General features: G+C 43.4%; 1 protein-coding gene across 2 annotated transcripts in view; it reads left to right on the top strand.

Annotated features, from left to right (window-relative positions):
• The first annotated feature begins 10,028 nt into the window (after window positions 1-10,028).
• Window positions 10,029-27,536, top strand: part of LHCGR (luteinizing hormone/choriogonadotropin receptor) — a 58,674-nt gene continuing 41,166 nt past the window's right edge. For both annotated transcript variants that reach the window (XM_008162148.3, XM_054728463.1), the window contains exon 1: window positions 10,029-10,192. In XM_008162148.3, coding sequence (XP_008160370.2) covers window positions 10,029-10,192 — 164 coding nt within the window. The remainder of the gene's footprint in view (window positions 10,193-27,536) is intronic.

Here is a 27,536-nt window from a genome sequence, read left to right as displayed (position 1 = left end):
AAGAAGAGGACTGTGTAACGCCAACACACAAAGCCACTCTGAGTTCCCCTAATCCCCAAGCAATCCCCTCCCTGCCTGCTCGGTGTTATTGTTGACGGGAAACATAGGCTCCTCCGACACTGACCTGGAAAAGTGCTGTGCATTTAGGGAGACAAAGAGAAAGGATAAGCAGAAAACATCTTTAAGCGCATTATCAGCCTGCTTGATTTCTGCAGGCTGCTCCAGTAGGCCTGACCCCCCATCTCTGGAGAAGGGACCCTTGAGACCAGAGGCTGGAAAAGCATGAGCTCCCTGGGAAGCAGTGAACTGCTAGGACAAACTGTTCCTTTTCTCGGAACAAGCAACCCTTCATACTCACCGATACTGGAACAAAAAGCATTAAATTATTTTTCTTCCTCCCATTGTCCTTTAATGTTACAGTCACTGAACTCTTACTGCTTATTGACTAAGCCACTCGTTTGCCAATTAAGCACAAGTACAGCTCTTAAATTGTTGTCAGACATGGATGATTAGCTTTTGTAAGGGTACCTAACTTGCTCCTAGCTATTTGAGTCATCTCTCTCCAATGAGGCTGTATGCTCTTGGAAGATTGAGGCAGAACCCTATATGTTTTTGCTTTACCCACAGAGAGGCTTGCTGATGTTTGGGATAGAACTGACATTCAATGCACTCATTAAGCTATGGATGAGAATTTTTAAGTGCTTATAACCATTATGAATCTAAATCAACACACTGAGACATGCAAAACATCCATTTCTTTATTTTCGTTACATTAAATTAACTTCCATTTTGAGTTCTCATCTTCCTAGACTTGCAAGAATTTCTGTCTCTGGTATTACTGAGGTATCCTTCCTCCTGAGGGTCTCCCCAGAATTCAGTTGGCTTCTACAGTACTCAAAAAAATCAGAGTCATGGTCACTGCTGAGATCTTCATTGTCCCAGCCAATAATGAACACTTATAGTCTGGTATCTCTGCTTCCATGCCCAACCTGAAGAAAAGGAATTTTTGCCATTGGGAGTAAAGGGGCCTAATGCCAGGCTCCCCGGGTTCATTATTGGCCCTCCCCTGAAACCTTGCCACTGCTTTGAGTAAGGGGCTCCCACGTTACTGAGCCCAAGTCCTTGCTAGGCTTCATCCCTGCCACTTCCCCAGGCTTGGTGTCTTGTTAAGAGTCTGAGGGAAATCGCTCTCCCACTCCTCTTGCTGCTCTCCACAGCATTCATCAGTCTCTTAAACAACATCACCAAGACAAGTCAGGGCAGACTCTTACTCAGAACACACTTAGGAAGTCTGCTTGCTTAAAGAAGTAGGAAGCAGTCCTTTCCACTTTTGGCCAATAGAGCAAAGAACAGAAAAGACAATATGTGGAGCTCTGGCTGGTATGGCTCAGTTGGTTGGAGCATCAGCCCTTATACCAAGGGGTGGCAGGTTCCATTCCCAGTCAGGGCATCGACTGATCAATGTTTCTCTCTCACATTGATGTTTCTCTCTCTCTCTCCCTCCTGCTCTCTAAAATTAATGTTTTTAAAAGGACCACATATGGAAAGAAAAGTAGAGAGACTTGGTATATGATTAGGTTCTTTAGTTGTAAGCAATTGAAACTGATTCTAAAAAATATAGACAAAATAATAATAATAATTTATTAGAACAACAGGACATTGGGTAATGTCCTAGAACTTAAGAACTTAAGAAAGATATAAACAAGAAGTCCTCAAAAAGGACAGGAAAAAATCAGTTCCAAGAATTTCAGTCAGAGTCTCACAGATGAAAGAAGAATGACTCAGCTCTGGCCACCTCTGTCGACAAGTCATTCACTGAACACTGAACTCCCAGGAGAAAGTCTAACCCAGGTCCTGTGCTCACCACCTCTCAGGTAAGAGAGTTGAAGACCAAGGAGCACTTAGGTCAATAGGCTCACAAAACACCTTGAAGAGGGGACAGAGAGTTCCCTGAAAAGCAAAGCAGAGTGCAGCTACCAAAGGAAGAGTATACTAGGTAGGTGAAATGACTAGTGCCAGCCCACAGAAGAGAGTCCTTCCAGGTAACAAGCTGCCTGGGGCAGAGCATTCTGTGTGGAGGAAAGCAGAACATCCTCACCAATATCACTGACACCTGATACTTAAAATGAACTTGGAACATTTGCAGGTGCAAAAACCAAGAGCTGGCCAAAGAAAAATAATACAGGCATTAGTATAAGAAAACGATCTTCCCAGAGCAGACTGGGTGAGAATAGAAAAGAATAGGCCTCCTCCTGTAGGATCAGGATATTTAGAAACACTCCAAGAAGAAAACTACATATCAGACCAAAAAGAAGAATATTTTGCCCTAGCCGGTTTGGCACAGCGGATAGAGCATGGTCCCGTGTTCGATTCCAGTCAAGGGCATGTATGTACCTCGGCTGTGGTTCAATTCTGGTCAGGGGCATGTACCTTGGTTGCAGGCTCCTCCCTGGCTGGGCCCTGGTCGGGGCACATGCAGGAAGCAACCAATTGATGTGTCTCTCTCACATCGATGTTTCTCTCTGTCTTTCCCTCTCTCTTCCACTCTCTCTAAAATCAATGGAAAAATATCCTCTAATGAGGATTAACAAAAACAAAAAAAAGAAGACTATTTTCTTGGGGGTAAAGATTATATCCATTTTCCTGGAAGGAGCAACTTGAGATTTATTTAAGAATTGTACTCCAAAAAACATATCTCATTGATGTATGAAAGTATATCTAGGCTAGCTATATGTTAAGTTACACATAATTCTCATAATTTTATGTGAGTTCAATTATTATAAACTAATTTTTTATGATTTTCAAAAGTCCCTAAAGAATCCGTCCTGTTATTATTAAATATTGATACCTTGACTGGATATTATTCTGGGGGAGAACTGCAGACCTGTGCAGAAAGGGGAGAAAGCTTTGGGGAAAAGACCTTCATGAACCACATAGGTGGCACCAGCCCAAAGAAACCTAAGTTAGTCCTCAGCGCAGGCTGACTGTTGCTGCCAAATTCACAGAGCCTTCAGTCATGCCAACATTCTAATTGGAACCTAACTAGTGTCAGAATGTAACGAAAGTCTATACAGAGATTAGGCCGCCAGATCTTCCCCCAACCCTGCCCACCCTCCACCAGCTAAGCCATGCCCCAAATCCTGACCCACAGAAACTGTGCAATAACAATTTTGGGCTGCCCAATTTGTGGTAATATTGTTATACAGCAATAGGTAATTAAAGCAGGTAGCAATAAAAGTATATTATTTAGAAATGAAGCAAATGCCATGGCTGTGGATGGGGGAGGAATATGAGAAAGTATTATATTTTTCAATATTTGGTGTTTCAAACCATCTGAATAATTTTAGCAGGGACATTACTTCGATGCAAAAAAAAATTTTAAGTAAAAACTTAGACACATTATAGAATCCTTGAGGTGGGTGTTAGTACTTGAAAGTGTCTGAAACTGGGAGGGCCTGTCACCATGGAGTCTGAGGGGAAGGAAGGTGAAAGTTGGGACTGAGAAAGGCCAGATGCTGATATAAAGTGCAGAGGGTCAGAAGTGGCATCTTAAGTCGATAAAGAGCAGGGAAGAGTTGGAAACCAAGCCAATGATGGAACTGGGGAGAAGAGGGGTTATGATGTTTATATCTGAGAACCATGTAACTGCTCAGAAAACCAACTGGTGTCCGTGGCTTTTTTTTTTTTATAGGTTACCAGGAACATGGTATATGATACATTGAGCTGACTTGGAGTTGCAGGATTGGGACAGAAAATTAAATCTGGTTTTCTTCTCAAAGGAACATGTTGATTTGAACTTACAATGTAAAGATTACTTTGTACTCTAACTTTTTTTATTTAACATATCCAACTCTTCTATGTCTCTTAATTAGCCCAATTACTTTAATTACTGCAATATTTCATCGATTAAGTGAATTAATTTATTTAAAACACTGTAATATTGCTGAATATTTAGATTATTTCAAATTTGTTATATGGACACTACTATAATGAACATCTTCATTCTCATGGCATTTTTTTATCCTGTTTGAATATTTTCTTTGGAAAATTCTAAGTTCTAGAATCAATGGATTGATACACATATGCCTGGATCACGATAGGAATTACCATATTGCTTTCCAAAAGGCTTAAATCATTTTAAATGCATGGATGTGTTTGTTTTACAATTATTTCTCTACCATTTGGTGTTTGCTTTAAATGACTTTTCTTTTGGCTAAATTACTAGAAGAAGTAAAATCATACATCTGGTTTTCTTTAATTTTCATATCTTTGTTTCAAGTTAGAATAAAGTTTCCTTTGTGTTTACCTATCATGGGTCTTGTTTCTTGGGTGGATAGTCTATTCCCTTGATTTCACTGCATTCCCAAATTCTGTTATGGCTCCTCCTGTTCCTCCTTCTCCCTAACACAGGTAACTCACCATGCTGTCCTGAGCCCACTTCTCTCCAGACATCCTCTCCCTGGTTTCATCTATCACTCTGGAGCAATGTTTCTCAGAGGGTGGACTGGGGTTCCTTTTTCAAATACACATTTCCTGTCCTGAGCCAAAAGGACAGAAGCAGAATCTCCCAGTAAGTCCCCCGAAATCTGCCTCTTAAGTAACTTCTCAAAAGTGGTTCTAAGAGATGACAACCATTAGGGTAGGATCCCCGAATTCGTCTCTCCCATTTCAGTGTTTCCCTTGCTCTGCACCAGTGCAGTCCAGCTGCCTCCTGGATCTCTCCAGCCAGCTGTCACACACCCACGGCAGCACTCCTCACCTTCCGGCGTGCCCAGCTCCCCCAGGCACCCTCCGTACTGTTGCGAATCAGCTCCGGCTGCCTTCCCTTCTGCTGAAAATGGGAGCACCATTCTCTCAGTCTGTCGGGCCCCATATTGCACAATTCGGTAATGACTCCTATTCCTTGAAGAGGATTCCTCCTTTGAGAAAGGTCTTGCGGGCCCTAAGGTGATGACTGGCCTTTCTGTTTGTCTACATGTGACATGATGTCCAGAAAGCATAATTCAACGTGACAGGTATTATCAGCACCATCAGGCTGATGTGGCGCTCTGAGCATCCCTAATGGAGCCACATGCGAGCAAGAGGGTCTATCAAGGGCACTGAGAGCCCTACCCACGCCTGATCCAGGGACAGGATGAGAGCAGGAGGGTGAGAGAGCAGGCCACCTCCACACAAGGCAGCCAGGAGGGAAACAGGTTTTTTCATGCTCCAGACTCTAATCTCTGTGTACTGAATGCATCTGCAGGCAAGTCATGTCTGCTCCTGCACTGTTCTGAGGGGAGGAAGCTTCCTGCCCTCCCTCCCCTCAATCGAGGTGCATCCACCTCCTAAACTCCATGTACCCTGGGTCTTCACACCATCCCAGGACTCAGAAAAATTATTCTGAAAATAAATAAATCCAATGAAGATATAATCAAATCAGTGTGCTGGGTTTTCATTTTTAAAAGGAGACTGGTGAGGGCAATGCTCACCCTAAAAGGATATACTGATAACATTGGGGTTCTCTACCTGGACTGTCCACATCAAAGGCTAGAGGTAGAAGAAGAGGGATCCAGCAATCTTCCCGATCACCAGCAAGTCCACGTATTAATAGGCTATATCCATGCCAAGGTCGGCTCTGGCTTCCAGGTTAGTGAAGGGGTTCTTTGCCACAAAAGTCCATTTTCTCAATCTATATTCCCAAATCAGTATTCCCAATGTATGTCCCAAAGCAACACATCCCCTGTATGTCCTATAGCCCTCTTGGAGAGTTAGAATGCATGTTACAAATTCTGAGAAAGTGTCTGGTAAAGAACTTTGTTTAATTTGACCCAAATTTCTTGAGCTTTGATACCTTTTCCCTAAATACTGCCAATTAGCATGGGAGGCAACAGTATCCTGTAATACACACTTTGATTAATTTTACATCAGTTTTTTAAAACTCAAATCCTGTTTCCTTTTTTATTTATTTCATCATGTGAGAAAGTTTTCTCTTTCCTTGTGTTGGCTCTACCTAATATTTTAGTTTGAAAATTTGATTTCTAAACCAAGGTTGCAGTTTACTAGGAGTCCTTCCCTAAAATAGAAAGAATGCTTGGAGAGTTATTTAGCAAAATGCAGGTTCTCTAAAAAGAAGAATAATGTGTTTCTATGACACTGCCTCTTTTTTCACTCATTCACATTCATTCATTTGTTCGTTCACTCACTGGGCCAGTTTATTCCCAGAAACACAGTGACAAATGCTACCAATCAAAGGGGAAAAGTGAGTCCTATGACAGAGATAAGAATGGAAAAGCCCTATTTCTTTCCTAGCTGAGAAGGGAATGAGGATGTAGGCAAGTCAAATAAAGGTCACAGCAAGGCTGGTAGGAGATATTAGGAAGAAGTGAGAGAGACTCAACTCTAATTAGCTTAAGGGAAAAAGAGGTGTATTGGCTCATTACTTGGGAAATCCAAGGAAGGTGCTGGCCTCAGACTCTGTTTGCCCACATCTGTCTCTCATCTCTTTTTCTCTCTGTAGTTTTAATCACTGCCAGAGCAGGTAAGCTTTTCCATGAGACAAGGAGAACAAGAGCCCCAATTCATTTATAACCTTCCAACAACAGGACCAAAATGGCAAGGCCCCTTCTCTAGCTCTCTCCAGCAGTCTTGGAGAAGAATTCTCATGCCCTAGGGCAGTGGTCGGCGAACTCATTGGTCAACAGAGCCAAATATCAACAGTACAATGACTGAAATTTCTTTTGAGAGCCAAATTTTTTAAACTTAAACTTCTTCCAACGCCACTTCTTCAAAATAGACTCGCCTAGGTCGTGGTATTTTGTGGAAGAGCCACACTCAATGGGCCAAAGAGCCACATGTGGCTCACGAGCTGCAGTTTGCCGACCATAGCCCTAGACCATCCTTAAGCCTCTATTCCCAGACTCATCCTAGGGCTGGTGCCCATCAGCCTTCAGCTTCGAGCTAGTTCCTGCGAAGGCTCTCGGGAATCCCAGGGCAGAGTTGGAGAGGGCACAGCTGATCACATCTCTGATTTCACACCATATAGACAGTAAAACAGAAGGTGAAATTTCCAAGCAAGCCACAGGGAGGTTGCATGAAATTTCACAGTATAACTTTCAGGGGTCATCTTTTTTGTTTGCTTTGTTTTATTTTGCTCCCGGTGGTAAAGTGAACAACTGACAGGCTAACTCTATTTTTCTTTCCTTACACATTTTTTCTTCCTCTGCCCTACTTTCCTTCTAAGGGAAAGGTAAAACCAGTGCTTTTAAGAAGGAAGAAATATCAGTTATGGTATTATACTAATATGGTATGTGTTCAAGAATCAGAAAATCTTACCTAACCTGCTTGAGGTTTTTTCATTACTTTGCCGACTTCCTCCAACTCCAGCATCTCAGTGTGACAGCAAGTGCTATTGAGTTTTGATCTAGTGAGGCATAAGAAAAAATATGACCTATGATCTTGTGAAATTGCTCATTCTCCCCCCAAAACAATTTAAATGAGTAAACTGATTTCTACTTTAAAAAAAAAAAGTAAAACAAAACCTCAGTATTATAAGCAATTGAACAATTTTACAAATATATTATCTGTATGCATGTGCTAACACATACCAGATTTCTTTAACAATGGGTCAAAATTTTTAAACTTCATCCAGAGTCCATAGTAAAGATTCTTGAACTTTGTCTTCTCAAGGCAAATTTAATTCTAGAACTTCCATTTTAATGTTCCACAAACTGTGTTCTGGGAACCCCATGCATCAAAATTGCATGGGGCTCATTAGAACAGACTCCTGGGCCCCACTTCATATCAACTGAATTCTCTTTGGAGAAAGGGTACCAGGAATCTTTGTTTTCAAAGCTTCCAAAATGATATTTCTGCATCTTAAAATATAAGAAGCCCTGTTCTAAAATTGCAAAAAAAAAAAATTATTAAGATTTCTCAGTTGTAATGTCAGATACAGTACATTAATGTCAGGTGCATGTAATTGAGTAGGATGGAAACCCACAAGAATGTTGTGAACATCTTGAACACGCCCTTACTTTGCCTCGTGGCATCAGGCTATAAAATAAAGACACGGCTTGTAGTCCATGGTGCTGTTGCTAGCTCTCCATCAGAGAGGCTCTCCATCAGAGAGGACAGCGTCCCACCGAGACCCAGCTTTCATTCTCTTGTCTGTCTTTTCTCAATCCTTCACCGCCCCCTCTCAGGGTCACTGAACCTGGCTGAGCTGGCGTGGCACATAAGGCATCCTGGGGCTGAGTATGCCATGGCTGTGCCGGCTCGCCATATGTAACCCTGTTGAAAATAAATCAAGCAAGGTTGTTAAGATTCTCTCAGCTGATTTATTGAGCATCTGCTATAGGTCTTTGCATGGGTTTCATTTATTCATTCCGTTACTCAACAATATATACTGAGTACCTACTAGGAGCTAGAAGCTATGACATGCCCTAGCAATACTAAAATGAATGGACAGGAGGAAGCAAAATAAAGCCATAATTACAGTGTGTTATATTACTGGCTATAGAATCGGGTGCTATGACCCCAACTACTCAGGCTAGTCGAATCAGAGAAGGCTTTACAGTGGAAGTGACATTGGGTTGAGTCATGAAGGACAACTAGGAGTTTACCTACATGAATACGAAAAAGGAAGAGAAAATCATTCCAGGTCAGGGGAACAGTAAATTTAGTCAGGTAAGCAGTTGGAGACAGGGATTCAGAACATAAAGACAATCATATAGACATACAAAGCTTTTTCATGCCATCTAGCACAATGCTGTCATCTAGCAAAGCCAAATTATATTTTTAATATTTTTTTTTAAATTCACCTTCCTTGGGCAAGAGACTCGAAGAGACTAGAGGCTGGTGACTGAGCCAGTCTGTCCATGAGAGGTGGCATCAACACAGAAAAAAAAGGAATTTGTTTTCACTTCCTGTCTGTACAGTCTTGGGTACCTTCCCAGCTCTCAAAGTCCACCTCTTCCAGAAAGACTTCCAGGATTTCCAGAGTCCTTGGAAAGAAGGTAGAAAAGTGTTTTAATGATGGGATTAAATAAGGGAAATTATGGATCCCCAGGTTTACCATAACATTTTGTCTCCTTTCCAAGTCCTTGGTATGTAAATCATATAGTAATTTTTTTTGCATGGGTGATAAATATGAGTTCAAACAGGTTTCTGCTGCTTATGAGCTGTGTGACTTCGGGAAAATCATGTAACCTCTCAGGACATCATTTTTCTGATTGTAACACTTGCTAGTTTACTGTGAAGTTTAAACGTGATGTGAAGAAAAGCACCTGTCACAGATCCAGCCTATACTGGGCCCCCCAGTGGAGTAATGGCTGTATATTATTAGAGCAGTTTCATTCACTCAACAAATCTTTACCAAGTAGAAGCCAGAAAGAATCCCTGGCACCTCACAATCTATAGTGGAGATTAGAACAGACTCAACTCGCTATTATATAAGGAGGAACGCAGTTACTACCAAGAGCAACACTGAGGAAGTTGGGAGGACAGATAAGTTTAGTGGGAGGGAGGTGGTGGGGAAGAAGGAGGAAGGATTTAGGGCTGAGAATGAAAGAGAGAAGAAGCTTCTCAGCTGGGCACTTTCACCCCTGGGATGGGGTATGGTTTGTACCCGAGTATGGGGCTGTCCCCTCCCAGATGAAATAAAAGAAGTTAGGGGAAGTGACACAACTCACTCAACTTCACACTCCTGGTTCCAGTGGAGCCAGGACAGGCATTCTGAACTCCCCACCCCTTATCCAAGCATGCACCCTTCCCACCACAGCTACCCCCTAGAACTAGGGCTATTTGCAGATGTAGCGGACCGGACGGTGCAGGGAAAGCAGCAGTAAGGAGGTGGTGGGGTACTGAACACTGTCCCACGTCGAGGCACAACTAATTTCAGCGGCTGGGACGCGGTAGCGGGGGTAAGGGCGGGCGGAGCCAAGGAGGTGGGAGGACAGGCCAAGGGGCGGGGAGAGGGGCGCGGGCCACTCCAGGGCTATCCAGGGCGCCCGCCCAGTCGCCAAAGCCTGCACTCGGGCTCTCCTGCCATGGGGCAGCCGTCCCGCGCGCTGCGGCCGCTGCTGGCGCTGCTGTTGCTGCTGCCGCCTGCGCTGCCTCGGGCGCTGAGCCGGGCGCACTGCCCGGAGCCCTGCAGCTGCCCGCCCGACGGCGCCCTGCGCTGCCCTGGCCCGCGGGCCGGCCTCACCCGACTGTGAGTACGCGCGCGGCGCCCCCGACCTGCGACCCTCCCTCGCTCTCCACCACCTCGCCTCCCTACTCTTTGCCCACCTTTACCTGGAACTTTGGAGGAAAACCTTTCGCCCGGTCAAACCCACCACCTTTTAGGGTGATGAGAAGCCAAAGATTGGGGTCTGTCCTTACCACCCTGTACCGCACCTTGGATTTGGGCCCCACCTGCTGTCGCACCTCCAGCCCCTGCCCCCCTCCCCCCGTCCACTTTCTCCTGGTTGGGGCCGCAGCAGGGGGTGTGGAACTGCCCAGAAGCCACAGGGGAAGGCGTTGCTCCCTGTTACTACAGGAAAGGGGCAGGGTGTGATGCTCCTCCCTCAGCAGCTGTCTCTGCCCTGAGAAATCTTGCGTGGTCTTTGAGCCTTGGGGCAGCCCGGTTGGTAGAACTTACGGTGACCTCTGGCTTCCTGTGGTCCTCTAGGAATGAGGTGTTCAGGCCCAATGGCCAGGGGTGACCTGGTCACTCAACCCGGACTGCTGGGAGCCGCCTCCCCCAGCCAGGGCCCACCTACACCTTAGTGAGCATGCAGCCACTGCTCCACCCCTGTGCCAGACAAACGCATTTCAATCCAGGCCTCATCAGTCAGAGGCCCTGTGTCCCACCTGGGCCTGCCACCAAGGCCTCCACACCCACAGGGCTGGTTGAGGGAATTGTATACATCAGCAAGCAGGTGGAGGAAGTCGTGTGCTGAAATAACAAGGTGAGGAAGAGAAGGGGGTTAGTGCTAGTGTATCAGAGTGTCACCAGGTCTCCTTTCTTCAATTTAGAAAAAGGTACCCACATAATATGATTCTATTTATTTGAAATATCCAGAGCTCTGCCGGCATGGCTCAGTGGTTGATCATCGACCAATGAATCAGAAGGTCATGGTTCGATTGCCGGTCAGGGCACATGCTGGGGTTGCAGGCTCGATCTTCCATCGATGTGCAGGAGGCAGCCAACCAATGATTTCTCCCTCATCATTGATGTTTCTCTCTCTCTCTCTCTCTCTCTCTCTCTCTCTCTCTCTCTCTCTCTCTTTCCCTCTCCTTTCCTCTCTAAAATCAATAAAAATATATTTTTTAAAAAAGGAAATATCCAGATACACAGAAAATAGATTAGAAACTGCCAGGTTGGAGTAAGGGCCAGGTGACTGCTAATGGGTGTGGCTTTGGGGGTGACAAAAACTATCTAAAATTAGCCAAAACCGGTTTGGCTCAGTGGATAGAGCGTCGGCCTGCAGACTGAAAGGTCCCAGGTTCGATTCCGGTTAAGGGCATGTACATTGGTTGCGGGCACATCCCCGGTACGGGGTGTGCAGGAGGCAGCTGGTCGGTGTTTCTCTCTCATCGATGTTTCTAGCTCTCTATCCCTCTCCCTTCCTCTCAGTAAAAAATCAATAAAATATATATTAAAAAAAAACTATCTAAAATTAGATTGTGGTGATGGTTGGACAACTCTATGAATATACTAAAAATTATTGCATTGTACACTATAAATAGGTGAGTTTGTGGTATATGAATTACATTTTGATAAACTTGTTACAAGAGAAAAGGGATATTATAAAAGTATCCAAAAGGCACCAAAGTGGAGGTCTTGGTCATGTTCTAACAACTGGAGGTGATAGAATTTCATGCTGGAGGAGGAAAGAGACCCCCCTCCCCAATTCCTTGGGCCCCAGCAGTCTGTCAGAAGCCCATTTCACTGAGGGGAATCCCCTCCCTCCTGAGGGGCCAGACTTCTCCCCCAGAAGAGTGAGTGGCCTTCAGGGGATATTTGTGGTTGACAGATACAGTTTAAAGGTTGAGGGGTTTACATTAATTAGTTCTCATTAATTATCTTGTCAGTTCAATCCCCTGAAAGTGAGGACCATGCTGATAGAATTTGTTTCAATCAATCAACAAATCTATGGAACCTGCCTTCAAAGTCCCAGGCCTTGTCCTTCTCTGACAAGCCTCTCATCCTGCTCTTATGAATGATTGTGCCACTAACAGCCTCTCTCACTTGCCTGGTACTCATCATACAGAATATATATATATAACTTTTTCTCCAGCTTCTCCAAAGTTGGCACTGAGTAGAGGACCCCTGGTGGGAGGCAGGAATGGGTGGACCAAGTCCCAGCTCCTTTCAGATTCAGCTTTTCACTGAAATCTCTCAATTTCTGCCGCCACACCCTTGGAGGCCTCAGGAGTGTACCCCTTCCCTGGAGAAGACAGAAGGGGAAAGACCAAAAGAAAACAAAAATCCTCTTGTTGCCCCACAGCACGGTTTAAAGAAGCTGAGAACCCTTCTAAAAGATTTTAAGGGCTGACTAGATTTGGGGTTGAGTGTGAGACAAGATAAGTCTGCTAGCACTTCTGCTTAGCTAAAGCTGCCTAGTCTCACTCCCAAAACGGAGCTAGTTGTCCAGGCTCTGAAGTCCTTTGCCGTCCCTGTGGGATTCTGGAGAACCTTGACTTCTCTCTTCACACGCACTCTTTTGGTATCACACCAGGAGCGCCTTCTCCTAGACATTTAGACCCCTTAGGTCAGGGGGGGAAACATCCAAACTCAGGCCATATAAGGCCCTTGAAATCATTTGGTCTGGCCCTGCAAGGCAACTGCAGGTGGAACTCACAATTCAATAAATCTAGGAGCTTTTTTCATAGCAACATAAATTTATATTAAGTGAATTATATTAAGCGAATAATGTTATAAATATTTAAATGGCCCTTGGCAGAAAAAAAAAGGTTCCCCACCCTGTCTTGGGTCAAAAGACATGCTGCCCCTCACAAGGTCAGACTTCCCGAGGGTCAGACAATCGAGAGATGACCTCATCTTCAGGTGAGAACCCTGTGGAGGTGGAGCTGATAAAGGCCCAAACAGGATAACTTTTTCAGCAGGATATGGTGATTTCAACATCAATATGACAAAAGAGGTGCATAAAAATGAATAGGAGGGTAGCTACATTAAGGCAATATTCCTCAAACTGTGGTCCCAGACTAGCAGCATGAGCATCACCTGGGAAATGTCAGAAATGCATACTCTCAGGCCCCAGCCCCAATCTACTGAGGGTGTGGTCCAGCAGTCTGTGCTTTAACAAACTCCCCATGTGACTCTGATGCAAGATATTGCTCTCTACAGAGGATATAACCTTCTAGAAAGCAAGAAGCATGTTGTAAACTTCCTTGTGCCATATACTTCCCATCTCCACACCTCCACCATCCCCCACACACATACATCCATAATACCTATCGACTGCAAAAGGCAGCTGTGATCAAATTAAAGCCCCAAACTCTGAGACATATGAAAAATAAACAGGATTGAGAAAAATGTTTTTTGTTGTTGTTTTTTTTCTTTTAAGAGAAATAGGGGAAGGAATCCATGGAGAAGGACAGACACTGACAATGCAAGGGGTGGGGAGAATAATATTTGATGGAGTGGGATCTCAGTGTGGGTGGGAGGAAAGTATTTGTCTCAGATCATAGGTTAATCTTAGAACAAACAGACAGACTTCTGAGTCCCAGGGCAAGAAGTCAGTTGGGTAAAGATATAATTCACATTGAGGAAAAGGAAAAGTGTTTGAGTTCATGCTAAAATCCTCTTTTCTTAATGATGAATGAATGAAATGGTAAATGGTAATCTTTGTATCTAAAATATAATAAGCAATGACGAAAACACAATACTTATAGCATTATTGATCAGAGGTATTTATCAAAGTGTAAAGCAGCCTGAAAAGGCAGTGTGATCTCACATTTGTGTCAGATGTAACTTTTATCCTTTGCCCTGGGTCTCAGCTTCTATGACCCAAGAATCCATACATGGAGAGAGAACTTTCTCAGTATTCCAGGATTCCAGTATCCTCCTTAATGTTAGTCTGAGTCAAAAGACCTAAGGGGCCTTTTAGTTCCCAGAGAACATCTCCGACTTTTAACAATTCACTGGACTTTCAGAGCAATTCCAGCTCTTGAGGAACTTCTGACTCTCTTTAGGATATTAGCAAGCAATGAGTATAGTAAAAGTAATTCCTTAAGAATTAGTGTGTATTATGAGAAATTCACTGCAGGTTACAGAAATGTCAACTTTGCTGTGAACCAAATTTATAAAATAGACAAATGCTATGAATAACAAGTTATCAGGAGTTTGTAAAAAGAAGAGAACTGAAATTATGGAGTAAGGCTTCCAGAAGAAGAGAGAGGTGGTCCTGCACTAAGTTATCCACAGGACTTGCTCAGCTGAGAGAAGAGGAGCACTCTGGGTTCGGGGATTGGAGAAGGCGAGTACCTAGAGCACCTTAGAATTCAGCAGCCCCTCAGCAAGTGCTAGTTCACGTTTTAATCATTTCAGGCCTTGGCTGTCCTGACTTTTAAGACCTCCAACTGAAGTTCACTATTTGGTTTAAATGGGGGTGGTGGGGGTCTGTGGATTTTAATTGCTTATCATTGACAAGCCCATGCTTACAAATCTTGAAAATGGCATTGTTCAATTGTTCATATCTGTCCATCCCTTCCATACTTTATTAAAACTTAGATATTTAAAATCTAAAATGTGATACAAAAAAATAGCCTCCCACGTTTTTACTAGTTTTAATTGAGGAATAAAAAATATAATAGAAAAAATATATTTAAAAATTTCCTTTTCTTATTAGTTCCAGACAAATTGAAGGGAGAGAAAAAAAATCTCACCTTGCCTATGGTTATATAAAGATCTTTGTCTCTATGACAACAGAAAGGTTGATCTGCTTGATATAGACATAGCTTCTGAAAAATCTGTAAGAAAACGCTAATAATAATTATGGCAATTTATTTTTTGCATGTTGTTCCAACTGAGCAGAGATTAAACTTTTAGACTTTATTATAAGACATGATCCAGAGACTTGGAAAGATAAAATGTGCTGTATCCAGGAATCCAATGTCCCAGCAAAATGTTAGTATCCTGATATCTTCCCAAAATGTTAGTATCCTGAATGTCCTTCTCCTTCTTCCTCTTGCAGTGGAAATCAGGGTCCAGAACAGTGTTCAATGTTGTAGAGGGATCTACGGGAGGATCCTGTCCTTTAGTAGCCCACAGTCTATGTGTAAATACACCCAAGAGACTGATGTACATGAGGAAAGAGGTAACAAGGCTCTAAGGAAATTAGAGAATAGACCAATAACAGTAAACTGAAATCTCCAAAGGTTTCATGAGCCAAGGGTCATGAGGATGAACCTGAAGGAGAAAAGGGAAGAATTGTCCAGGTGGAAGAACTATAACCATAATAGGTTATAGTAGACTAGAGAAACATGAAATAAGGTTAAATGAATTTTTCTCTTATTATGCCTCTCCCCAGCTCTTTGGGGAAATTTTATTTTTAAGAGAAGATATGAAGTCATCAAAAACATTTGATTAAATTACCCAGAGGGTTGTGCAAAAAGAAAAAAAAAATCCAATATGTAGTTCCTGACTAATAAACTTTCAAAATTCATTCTTGGACAGTTAATTAAAAGACATTAAGTAAAAATCGTGATTTGGAGTCTTTTTCCCATGAAGCTTTCCCTAATGTCCCCTCCTACCCCCACCCTCCCAAACACAAACACATGTACTTGCTTCAATATCTTGTAATTACGTATATTTTTGCATGTATCTCACCACAATGTAACCATTTATGCAATGTGTGTCTCTTCTGCTACAGCAGGTTTCTCAACCTCAGCACAACTGACATTTGGAGTCAGATAATCACTTGTTGTGGGGGCTGTTCTGTACACTATGGGATGCTTAGTAGCATCACTGGCCTCTACCCACTAGGTGCCAGTAGCACTGCCCTCCCAAATGTGACAACCAAAAATGACTCTAGACATTTGCCAAATGGCCCCTGGGGATAAAATCTGCCTGCCCCCCCGCCCCCCCTTGGTTCTGAATCATTGAAGTGAGAATCAATTGAAGAGGTCTTATTCAACTCAAGATTCCCATAATTTCTCAGGTAGTATGATTCAAGTGTTTACTGAGCTATATATATGATGATCAAACTGAGCAGATAGTTGAATAAGAACAATGAACCAATGCCCAAAGGAAACACATGTTATTTAGAATGTACCATATCTAAATGCCATTTAAAAATTCTCCATCCTAGACAATGAGGAGGTAAGGGTGCTATGGGTATTGGAGGGAGTTCTCTCTGTTATGTCAACAACCAGGTCCCAGATTTTGCAGAGCCCTAGTCTGTCCTTTGAACGGGCCTTTGTAGACATATCAGCCTCTGAGAAGCAAGACCGGAAGCTTACCTAAATTAATATACCCCATCCAGATTGTTTTATTGTCTATTTGTTTTAACTCACTCATTAGAAGAAGAAAAAATTAATCCCCAGTCCAGGATCCATTAAAACAAAACCACCACCAAGGCAGCCTGAATTGAGACTGATGGGTTTTCTGTCCAGAATATCAGGTAGGAGCCCACAGAACAGAGAGAAGCTTACCTAACTCTTGCAGGTAAGACAGTTTGTCTTATCCCCGCCTTCCCTAACGCTAGCCAGACCAAAAAAAAAAACACACCTCAGAATTCAGGAAGCTCCTGTCCCACCTTCCTACCCCACAAAAAGCAAAGGCCCCCAGATAGCAGTTGATCCTGGACCTCAGTTCTGACTCCGCTCCCCCAGCAATACCTTCAAGGCATTTCTTAAACACGCCTGTGCCTATAAACAGGCTCCTTGGGGGAAGCTTTGCAAGAACCGGATTTTATTAGTTTAAAAATCATCCTTTTGGGGAAAGTGAATGATGGCCCCTAGTGAGATACCAAAAAGCATGCAATAGAGTTCCCAAAATCTCAGTGGAAGTGTAGAGCCAAAAGGTTCACATACAGTCCTCTTTGGCATTGGACCCAGCTTCCCCCCTTGGAGAGCAATAATTCTGTGGGGTTTTCTTGCCTTATTCTTTTTTTATTTCAAAAGCAGTGTCAGATTAATTCAAGGCTCCTTTACCCACCTCTATCTTCTTTCCAAGCCCCTCAATTTGGCTTCCTTTCATGTCTTAAAATGAGGCCTGAAACCTTTCTTTCCAAAATATAATCTTCCAGAGTAGCTGACGGTGTCTTGGCCACATGTAACTGATCTCACACATGGGAAGCTAAAACCAACTGAGCCCCTGCTGTGGGGCGAGGCCTTGCTGCTCACACCCAGACCCCAGAGGGCTGGCTCCAGGGGAGCATATGTGTTCTGTTCTGGCATGTTTTTCCCTGGGTGTTCGGAAAATCACATTCAATGCAAATTTTAGCAAGTCTCCCACCAGCTATTTTTTTAAGAAAAGAATTAAAATAATCCTTCCCACCAGGCAGGTGGGCTCTCTGACTTGGTGGGCAGCTTCTAGCAGCTTCTCTACATGGTCCTCATTTACTCCCAGCTTCTGCCTCACTGGGGGATGAAACCCCCTCCCGGCCAGCAAACCATGCACAGCTGCTCTGTGTGGCCCTGAGCCAGAGCTCTGTAATGCCACCTGAGCCAAATTCAGAATCATCCTTGACTCTGAGGAAATGAGGTGACTCCTGGGTCCCTAATTCTACCTCATGAACAACAGCAGACAACATATCTGAGCCTCACAGGGATGGGGATGCTCTGGTATGATAGGGTAGTGTCCACCATAGCCCCCAAGTGATCTGAATTGATTGACAGGACAAAGGCCAAGCAGACCTGAGTTCTAGCACCAGGTCTCTTTTTCCCTAACTTACACTGTAGATTCGGGCTACTGATAAAGCCTCATGAACAACATGTCCATAAAAGGATTTTGACGACTCCTACCCCTGAGTGGGTGTAACTATGGGGAAGATAAACGGAACAGTAGAGCCAAAAGTACTGGGAAGTGAAGGTTTCCCTCAACTGCAAAGTATTATTGCAGCAATCTGATGATGCAGAGAAGACTGCATTTACTGTTCATTCTCCTAGCCCATATAGGAGATGAACAGTAAACCTCTATCTTCCAAGGGGCAAGCCTGATGGACTAGTTTTGTTCCTGGTGGGTGTTCATTAGAGAAAATGACCCACTAGGTCTCCTCAACCTTGAAGGTGAGTAAGTTAGAATCCCTAAATAGCAGAGCTCATTATTGCCTGGAGTCTGATATGCTGGTCTTTTCAGCCCAGGCTGAGCTGCTTCTCAAACATGCCACCTGACACCTCATTATAGGCTGGTTCCTATTGTTCAGTTGGGTCACTCCTATCTGCGCTCTCGCTCTCGAACCCATTCTTCGTCCTTCATTTCCCTGTTCCCCATCCCTAAGCCTCAGGCTAGAAACAGAGAAAGCCCTCAGGTCAGACTTGTTGACCACTCAGGAACTACATGCTGAAATGGACAGGTCAATGTGCAGGATCCAATGACAGTCTTCAGACTGTAGGAAAGAGAGGACTACAGTTTTTAGATCACTCCCAGAACAATAGAAGGTAATAAAAACCACTATAAACAAAATCTGATAGGAGTTCAGAGGAGCCTTCCCTTCTAGCCACAGTAACAAAGAAACCTTGGTGGAGGTATCATCTGAGGTGTAGCTTTGTAAGCCTCATTCTCTATATGGGCAGCTGGGTTAACGCCATTATCCCATAAGGTCAGTCCTGGCCTTTGACACCAGCTTAGAAAAGCCACTGGGAAAGAAAAATCACTCTTGCCCTGGCCGGGTTGGCTCAGTGGATAGAACATCAGACTTCAGACTGAAGGGTTCCGGGTTCGATTCTGGTCAAGGGCACATGCCTGGTGTGTGGGCTCAATCCCCAGTAGGGGGCGTGCAGGAATCAGTCAATCAATGATTCTCTCTCATCATTGATTTTTCTATCTCTCTTTCCCTCTCCCTTCCACTCTTCAAAGTCTTCTGCTCTCTCACTGACCACCAGCACATGCCCTGTCTGTGTTATGGAGCATCAAGGGCACAGTGGGCCACTTCCGCTGGAAACCCTGGATAGGGCTCTGAATAAGGCTTTTCTCATTTGCAAGCATCAGAAATCACCTCTGACAAACTTAATCATGAGATGAATTTATGAGAAGAATAAGGAGGTAGAGGGGTGCTGGCAAGATCCAGGGAGAATCTGCCATTTTAGCAGTAAGAGGTCAGGGAACTTCTTTCTAGATTCCACCTTCACATTGAATCACCTGCAAAGACTCCTTCTGTCTGTCTGTTACAGTTTTAAATTCCCAAGAGAGGGAATCTGATTGCCTCCCCCTGCCCGGCCCCAAGGCAGAAGCATCAGAGCACAGTCAGTGAGGAGCTTCTACCCCTATGCAATCAGCAGTGACATGCTTCCAGAGAAGGGGCATTTTTGAGCCAGGCAACCAGAAGGCACACATGCCAGTAATTTCGGGCACTTCAAGCCCATCCTCAGACTAATTAAAATATGTGATATATCAGTGCAACCGCCTTTTACAGGCTCACTAAAAATTAAAGTAAAATAAAATGAAGAGGGTTTAGGTGTCTGGAAACAGAAGCTTGTAATGAAAGAGCTTCCTGAAGCGTATCTGCAACGGCACTGCCCTGACAACATAATCCTCTCTGCTTCTAAAAAATATTTTTGAGAAATCATTTCAGATGATACAGACATTCCCCCTGGAAGAATTCAACATGTAGTTTTATTTACCAGAGTTATTCTCGTCATGTTATATTATTGCTAGGAGAATTCTAGTTTAGGGGGTAAAGATTAGATCATTTTGCTTTGTGTCTTGAGAAACCTTGAAATGGGTTTTGAGTGAGAGCCTAGATTATACCATTTTCCTCCGAGGCTTTATATTTTTAATTTAGTTGTAGCACAAATGACTTGGAAAATCCATTATCTGGGAAGCTTCTTGAACATCGTGGTTCCCATTATAATTCATAGGCACCTAGCAGCTTGTCCGGTGCTCTGGAATGGCCGTCTTAGAGGAGGGTCACTCAAACTGCACTTTCAATGCCAGAGTTCCGACTGATCTTTTTTAAATCAGTGAGCAAATGTGGACTCTGCAGAATGGCTCCCTAGAGTTGAAATATTTAATGGAGAGTTGTTCTTTATCATTTATTTAAAAGCTATTAGGGGAGGCCTATAAGAGATACCTGAATCCAAAAGAAAGGTGCCAATTGGGTGTGGTTAGCCTTCCTCTCAGTTGTCCTATGTATAATCAGCAGATAGTCAAATGTTTGGAACAAGTCACAGTTTTATAAACTTAAGGATGACCTTAAGTAGAAGAGTGCATTCCAAAGTCCTGAACCCACCCCACCCCACCGCCGACAAGGAAGTAGAGTTATCATTAGGCAGAAGTAGGGAAGCTTGAGTTTTTCACAGTAATCAGCTATGAATTAAAAGTACTTATTGAGCCTTATTTTGTGCTTGACGCTGTAGCAGTATTATATAGACACTAGAGGCCCGTTGCATGAAGATTCGTGCAAGAATGGGCCTTCCTTCCCCTGGCTGCCGGCACCACTTTCACTCTGGCCCGAGCCACCTTTCCGCCTTCCCATGCTGCCCAGAGGCCCGCAGCAGCTGGAGCAGTGGAGAATGCCTGCGTTGTCGCCATGGCAAAAACACAAGCATCCCGCCCCGCCCCTGGCCGCTCGGCGCCTACATATGCAAATTAACCTGCAATCTTTGCTGGGTTGATTTGCATACTCACTCCTGATTGGCTGGTGGGTGTCGTGAAGGTACAGTTAATTTGCATCTTACTCTTTTATTAGTGTAGATTTTTTTACTTAATCTCAAAAAATCTCTGGGTTAGTTAGCATCATCATCATTTATAGATATGGAATGAAGTGATGATATGAACCCAGACAGCCTGGCTGCAGAGACTATACCCTTCACTGCCCCACTGTGCTACTTTCAAAGAGAAAGCACATGCAATTGGTGGGAAGACACATGCCTTAAAGTATGTAGCAAAGACAAACCTTTAACCAAGAGTAGAATTTGACCAGCAGAAAAGTACAGATGTGCCAGATGGTGGAGCAGGTATGAATAAAGACAGGAAAGTTCACGAGGTACAATAGTCTGATTTGTCTAGATAGGCACTGTCCAGTAGAAATATAATGTGTCACAGATGTCATTTTTATTTTCTAATAGCCACACTTAAAAAGCTTTTAAAATGTGAAATTAGTTTTAATAAAATATTTTATTTAATCTAATATGTACAAAAGATTATTCAACATGTAATCAATATGAAATTATTAATGAGATACTTTACATTCTTTTTCATACTAAGTCTTCAATATCTGGTGTGTATGTTACACTTACAGCGGATCTCAGCTTGGACTGGCCATAGTTTAAGTACTCAGTGGCCGCATGTGGCTAGTGGCTGTGGAGCTGTACAGCAAAAGTTTAGTGTATTAGTTATATGAAAGGAATGATGGGTTATAGGACTGACAAATGAAGTTTGAGCCTTTATTTGGAGAGCCTTGAATGCAAGGCTGAGACATTCGTAGATATCTAAGAGTGACACAGTAGGAGTTATAAGGAAGATTAATCTAGGCTGAGCAGGGGAAACACAGGACAGGGTGAGAGGAAACCAATTCGGGGAGTATAGTTGAATCAAGGTGGAGGGGAAAAAAAGGCCAAGAAGAGTGGCAGTGAGAAAGGGATAAAGGGCTAGAAGCAAGATATGTATGAAGGCAGAATCCACCAGAGACTGGGTGTCCAATGGTGGAACAGAAGAAATGTTCATACAGAGATCCTGGTAAATTTCAAATAACAGTGCAGTAAACAAACAAACACAAACCTATGTAGTTATTAAATGCTGATGAGAACCAAGGAGAGAAAGAAAACCCATTCTGGTAGACTCTGAAGCTTCGTAGAAGAGAAATTTGAGCTGCACCTTTTTTTTTTAATCTTTATTGTTGAAAGTATTACATATGTCCCCTTTCCCCCCCCCCCCCCCATTGACCTCTTCTAACCCACCCCCACCCTCCACCTCAGGCCTTCACCACCCTACTGTCAGTGACCATGGGTTATGTATATATGCATATAAGTTCTTTGGTTGATCTCTTCCCATCTTCAATGCTAAAGCTGTGAGCACATACCCTCAAGAAGCTGAAGGCTCCATCAGAAGTCTAGGTTTTCACAGAACCAGAGGATCATGTAGCAGGATGTATGAAACCCCCCAACCCTCAAAGAAAAGTACTGATGTGATTTGATTAGTGAAGGACACAGCACTGGACCAGGAATGAAATGACCTACGTTATAGTCCAGACCTGCCACTGAATTGCCAGGTGATTTCAGGGAAGTCATTTCACTTTTCCTAACTTAAGTTTCTTCAACTGCAAAGTGAGGGGTTGGACCAAACCACCTGCAAGTGGACCTTTCACTCTGATCCTTTGAGCCAAATTCAATACCTGCTTAAAGAAGTAGTCAAAGGATAGAACTACTTGGATGTGTTTGTTGTTTTTTAACCCTCACCCAAGGATATTTTTCCACTGATTTTTAGAGAGAGCGGAAGAGAGAGGGAAAGACAGAGAGAAACATCGACGTGAGGAAACACATTGATGGGTTGCCTCCTGCACGAGTCCTGACCAGGGCCTGGGCCAGGGAGAAGCCTGCAATGGAGGTATGTGCCCTTGACAGGAATCAAACCCGAGACCCTTCGGTCCGCAGGCTGATGCTTTATCCACTGAGCCAAACTGACTAGGGCTACCTGAATGTATTTTTAATGCATGCTCCAAAATTTTCTGAAGTAAAACTTAACATTTTGGATGTCCATCTATACTGACTTCATGTTTCAGTTAACATTGCAGTCTCAGCTCCCTCAAGGTAAATGCTAAAGACAAGAGGCCAACAAATGAAGACAAACTCAGTAATGAATTTACCAAATAGATCAATGCATTTGAAATCACAAAGATTTAAATCATTTGGAAAGAGAAAAGCCATTTTATTTCATTCCAAGATGAAAGCAAGTTTATTGTAATTACTGAGCAGCTTTGAAAAGAATAGAGAAATTCTTAAGCCTCTGTTAAATATAGAACAAGGTTTTATATTATAAATACAAAAACATTAACATTCTTGTGAATTTAAATAAGGTAATGTTCCTCCCTGCTATTTCAATGAGTTCATTAGGCAAAAAAGCTTTGACCATCTCTGATTTCTCTTTTTCCCTCCCTTTGATTTTATAGTGTTGTAAAATTCAGGGTGTGTAGCTCCATCAATAAACTAATCATCTGTAAAAGATGGATGGATGTTTGTAGCTTTCCTAAATCAATAATATAGATGGCTTTTCTAAACAATTAGAGGGGAGTGAATAAAAATATTTCACTTCTGTCGTGCTGGGCAGAAGTGAGGCACGATAGTTAGAAGCTAGGAAAATTCCCTGACAAGTGGAATGGGGAAACTGAGACAAATGACTGATTCAAACTGGCCTCATCCAGCATCCTTAGGTACCTGTCTCCTTCTCCCACATACCACTCCCTTAAGCATTAAGCCTTCAGAACAATCAGGTTCTTATCAGCACCAAATAATCTTCGGAACAAAGCCTCAGGTCTATTAACAGAGTTTTAGTCAAACCAGAGATAACATTTAGGCCTCAGTTGTGTTTCAGCTCCAGGCCCAGAAAAGCAGCAAAAACAGACCATGCATTACCACGGCTGGCATCAGGACCAGATGCAATAACCAATGACCCCCTACCCTAGGACTGACCAACCAGTAGAGATCATGACCCTAATCCTATACCCTCATTTTGATGAATCAGCATATTAAGGGACACACCTGGAAAGCTGATGAATATCCTATTGAGATCCTCTCCTGAGACCTCCCCTAAAATTCCCACCTTTAGAAAATGGATAAAAACCCTTAAGACAAAGGACCCAGTGTGTGCTCTTTCTCTCTCGCTGGAGCATGCCCATGTCTACTGTCTTCAGGCTTGTGCCTTTGCTTTCTTTCTCTTCAGCTCTAAAGGTCCCCATGAGACTTGCAACCAGTAGCAGTGAGCAGGGCAGCTCATCCTGGGCTCACCCCCTGAACCTATCTCCAAGGGCCCTCCTTTTGCTTCTGTTACTTGTTGCCTGAGTCCACGAAGCCCAGCTAGCTCACTGCTTCTGCCTCTGTGACTTTCTTTCTAAAAGGCCAATGCAGCTCTCTGAGCAGCAGGCTCAAATCTCTTTTCTGGTGTACTTTTGCCTTGCTTGCTAATTAAACTTCCTCTGGCATTAGAGTTCTTTGCTCTGAATTCTTCCTTTGCCAAACTCAAGAACCGAGACCTGATTCACTGGCAACAGAAGGAAGGTAAAAACTCCAGCAAAGTGACCAGAGACCCCACCCAGGCTTTGAAGGCTCCAGACTGGTGTTGCATCTCTTCCCAGGCTCTTGTCTCCCTCTTTCCCTCCTCAACCTATGGGCTGCAGAAGTGGGTCCTGCACTGAACTGTGTACTCCAAGCTCTTAAAAACCAAAGGGAGGTGGGGAACCTACAGTTGTTATTGGCTTTATTTTTACATATTTACAGTTGTTATATATTTACAGTTGTATATATTTACAGTTGTTATTGCCTGTCTTTAAAAGAAGAGAGTGTGCCCACTGAACCATTTTTTCAATTCACACAGGAAGTTTGCTATTTGAAGGAACTGTGCCTGGAATCCTTTTGTAGAAAAAAGAACCCTTTGATAAAGCAAATGTCTTCCAATTGATAGGTTTTTGTAAGGATTTCCAAATCTTAGGTTTCCTTGAAGGGGAATACAGAGTCCTCTTGGTTCTGAAGCACTCCAACTAACATTATTTTGAGGGTTCATTAACAATCCAGTGGGCTGAACAGATTGTCTCCTTTGAAGGTTATCAGTCAGGAGAGAAAATGGAGAGGGGCTCAAGGCCCAACCTTGAGTATTCAAGAGACATTATGAACAATTAGAGAGGATCTACTAGTGGGGAATCAATCTCTTCAAGGTGATGGGGTTTATCTGAAAGCTATTTGCTTATCTGTAAGCTGAGCCTCTAGTGCTGGACTCTGACACATGGTGCTCTAGGTGCTTAGCAAGTGGGGTTGGCCATGAAGAGGACTGAGTTAGCAGACCAGGTGAAAGAGTTGATGGGAAGGAGTTCTGAAGGTTGGGATAGCCCTTCTGAGTAGTCCAACCTTAGACAAAGGGGCCATGCCTTTATTCTATGCATTGGATGTGGACTGCCCAGGTAAGAAGATGTGATCTTGGGTGAGGTGGTGATTTGGGGCTGAGGATAATTCCAGGAGAGCAACTCAACTGAGAGCTTTAGCTGCTCACTCTTCCATGTGCTGGGGGATCAAGTATTTCAGTCCTAAAGGGTGATTTTGGCAGCTCATCACAGCATATGCTATAGGAAACCCAACTGCACTGGGTAGACCCTACTACACAGGGTCCCCATCTGTGCCGGGGGGCCCAATCTGAAAGACAGAATGCAGCAGTGAAATATATTAGGTTGATCCTAACCAGATAGCAACTAGGAACTGTTTTTGGTCATCAGTTTCCTCTAAGGGGCAGAGATACAAGGATCAGGAATTTTTAAAAGAAGGCAAGGAAGGGGCTCCATTCCTAGATAAACTCTGGGGAGACCTGGCAAGTTACAGAATAAGGAATCAAGGCAAAAACCAGCACCAACATGGTATGGGGGAATCAGGTATAATCCAAGGCTCTGCAGGCATACTCTTACTCTCCAAATATTGTTGGGCCCAGTGCAGATAATGCAGAGAAACACAGGGCTTCACCAGAGTCATAACTAATTACAAGATCTCAGAACTAGGGTGAGTGCTTTATTCCAATTCTAAGGAAGAGAAGCTGGCTGTTTCTACTTAAACTTTATAACTGCAAGGGTGAGGAACTTGCAGGCAGGATTCTTGAGTAGATGGAGGTTCCAGAAATGATGAAACTAAGGCCACCTTTGTCTTCCGATCTAAGTATTTGTTTCAACATCTGTGTGAAAGGCACTTGGGCAAGGTGGGTTTTGGGCATATTCCAGGTGTCATCTATGCTACATTATTCATTTAGAAATCAAAGTTTAAAACTGTACAAAGGACTGTGAAAATGTAATAAATGTAAGCAGCTACATGATTTCACAGCCATATTCTTCCTCAGTCATCTTACTTTTCAAGAGGCAGAGAGAACTCCCCACCCTGCAAGTTCAAACTCACATTTGCCCACTAATCCTGGCTCTTTACCACCCATCTGAGACCCACAGTTTGGAAGGATAATTCTACTTGTCTGAGACAGAAAAGGCTGTCCTTCCTTTATTTTTCTTTGCTTTATGCATAGCTTTCATGCCTCTTTTGGCCCTGAACAGCAGAGTCGCTGAACTGTCCTTGCCTTTGGCCTTTAGTCCCCAGTTCTTCTTGGTTTCTGCTTTATATCTAATGATATTGACTAGACCTTCCCACAAGAGTCCCTGAAGTTCACAAAAGTCTTGGGATACATGTAGGCCTAACTGCAAAAAAGGAAGGAAGAAAAGGAGGAAGGAGGGAGGGAAGGGGAGAAGAAAACTCAATACATCAAAATAAAACTTTTTCTCTTTTCCATTTTTCTCATAGTACAGAGTGTTAAGTTGATTATATTTCTTCATTCAAGTAACATTATCATTGGTCCATTCAAAGTCCCTCTCTGCTTTCAGTTATTTATCTTATCCCCTTCTACTTCCTTTTGATTCACCATGGGCAACCATCCTAATGTATGTTTATATGTTTTCTTTTTAAATGTCTATGTTTGATGTGTATGTATTTTAATTCTGTAATATATATATATATATATATATATATATATATATACATACATATATATCCTATCTAATAATAGACAAATATGCAAATTGGCCGCACCTTCGCTACGCCCAAGCCACGCCCACCGGCCAAACCACGCCCACCAACCAATCAGGACGAATATGCAAATTACCCCAACAAAGATGGCGGCTAATTTGGATATCAAGACAGCGTAGAAAGAAGCCAAGAGCTGCAGAAGGGAGCAAAGCTGCGGAGAAGCAAGCAAGCCAGGGGGAGGAGAAGGGAGGAGCGGAGGCGGGGCCAGAGGAGAAGGGAGGAGCGGAGGCGGGGCCAGGGGAGAAGGGAGGAGCGGAGGCGGGGCCAGGGGAGAAGGAAGGAGAACGGGCTGGTGGAGAAGGGAGAAAAGCAGGGGGGCTGGCGGAGAACGCGGGGTGGGGGACAAGGGAGGAGAGCAGGCAGGGCGGGGTAGAGTGTAGCAGGAAACCCTATTGCAGGATGTTTCCTGCAATGGGAACGCTAGTATATATATATATATATATATATATATACTATAATATATATATATACACACACACACACACACACATATATATGTATATATGTATATATGTATATGTGTGTGTATATATATATATATATATATACATACATATACACACACACACACACACACACACACACACCGAGTGGCCAGATTATTATGATCTCTGAACGCAGAGATCGGG

This window comes from Eptesicus fuscus, chromosome 16 (genome assembly GCF_027574615.1).
Source record: "Eptesicus fuscus isolate TK198812 chromosome 16, DD_ASM_mEF_20220401, whole genome shotgun sequence".
NCBI lineage: Eukaryota > Metazoa > Chordata > Mammalia > Chiroptera > Vespertilionidae > Eptesicus > Eptesicus fuscus.
Note: the sequence above shows the minus strand (reverse complement) of the source record. Positions and strands in the feature narration are given on the sequence as shown.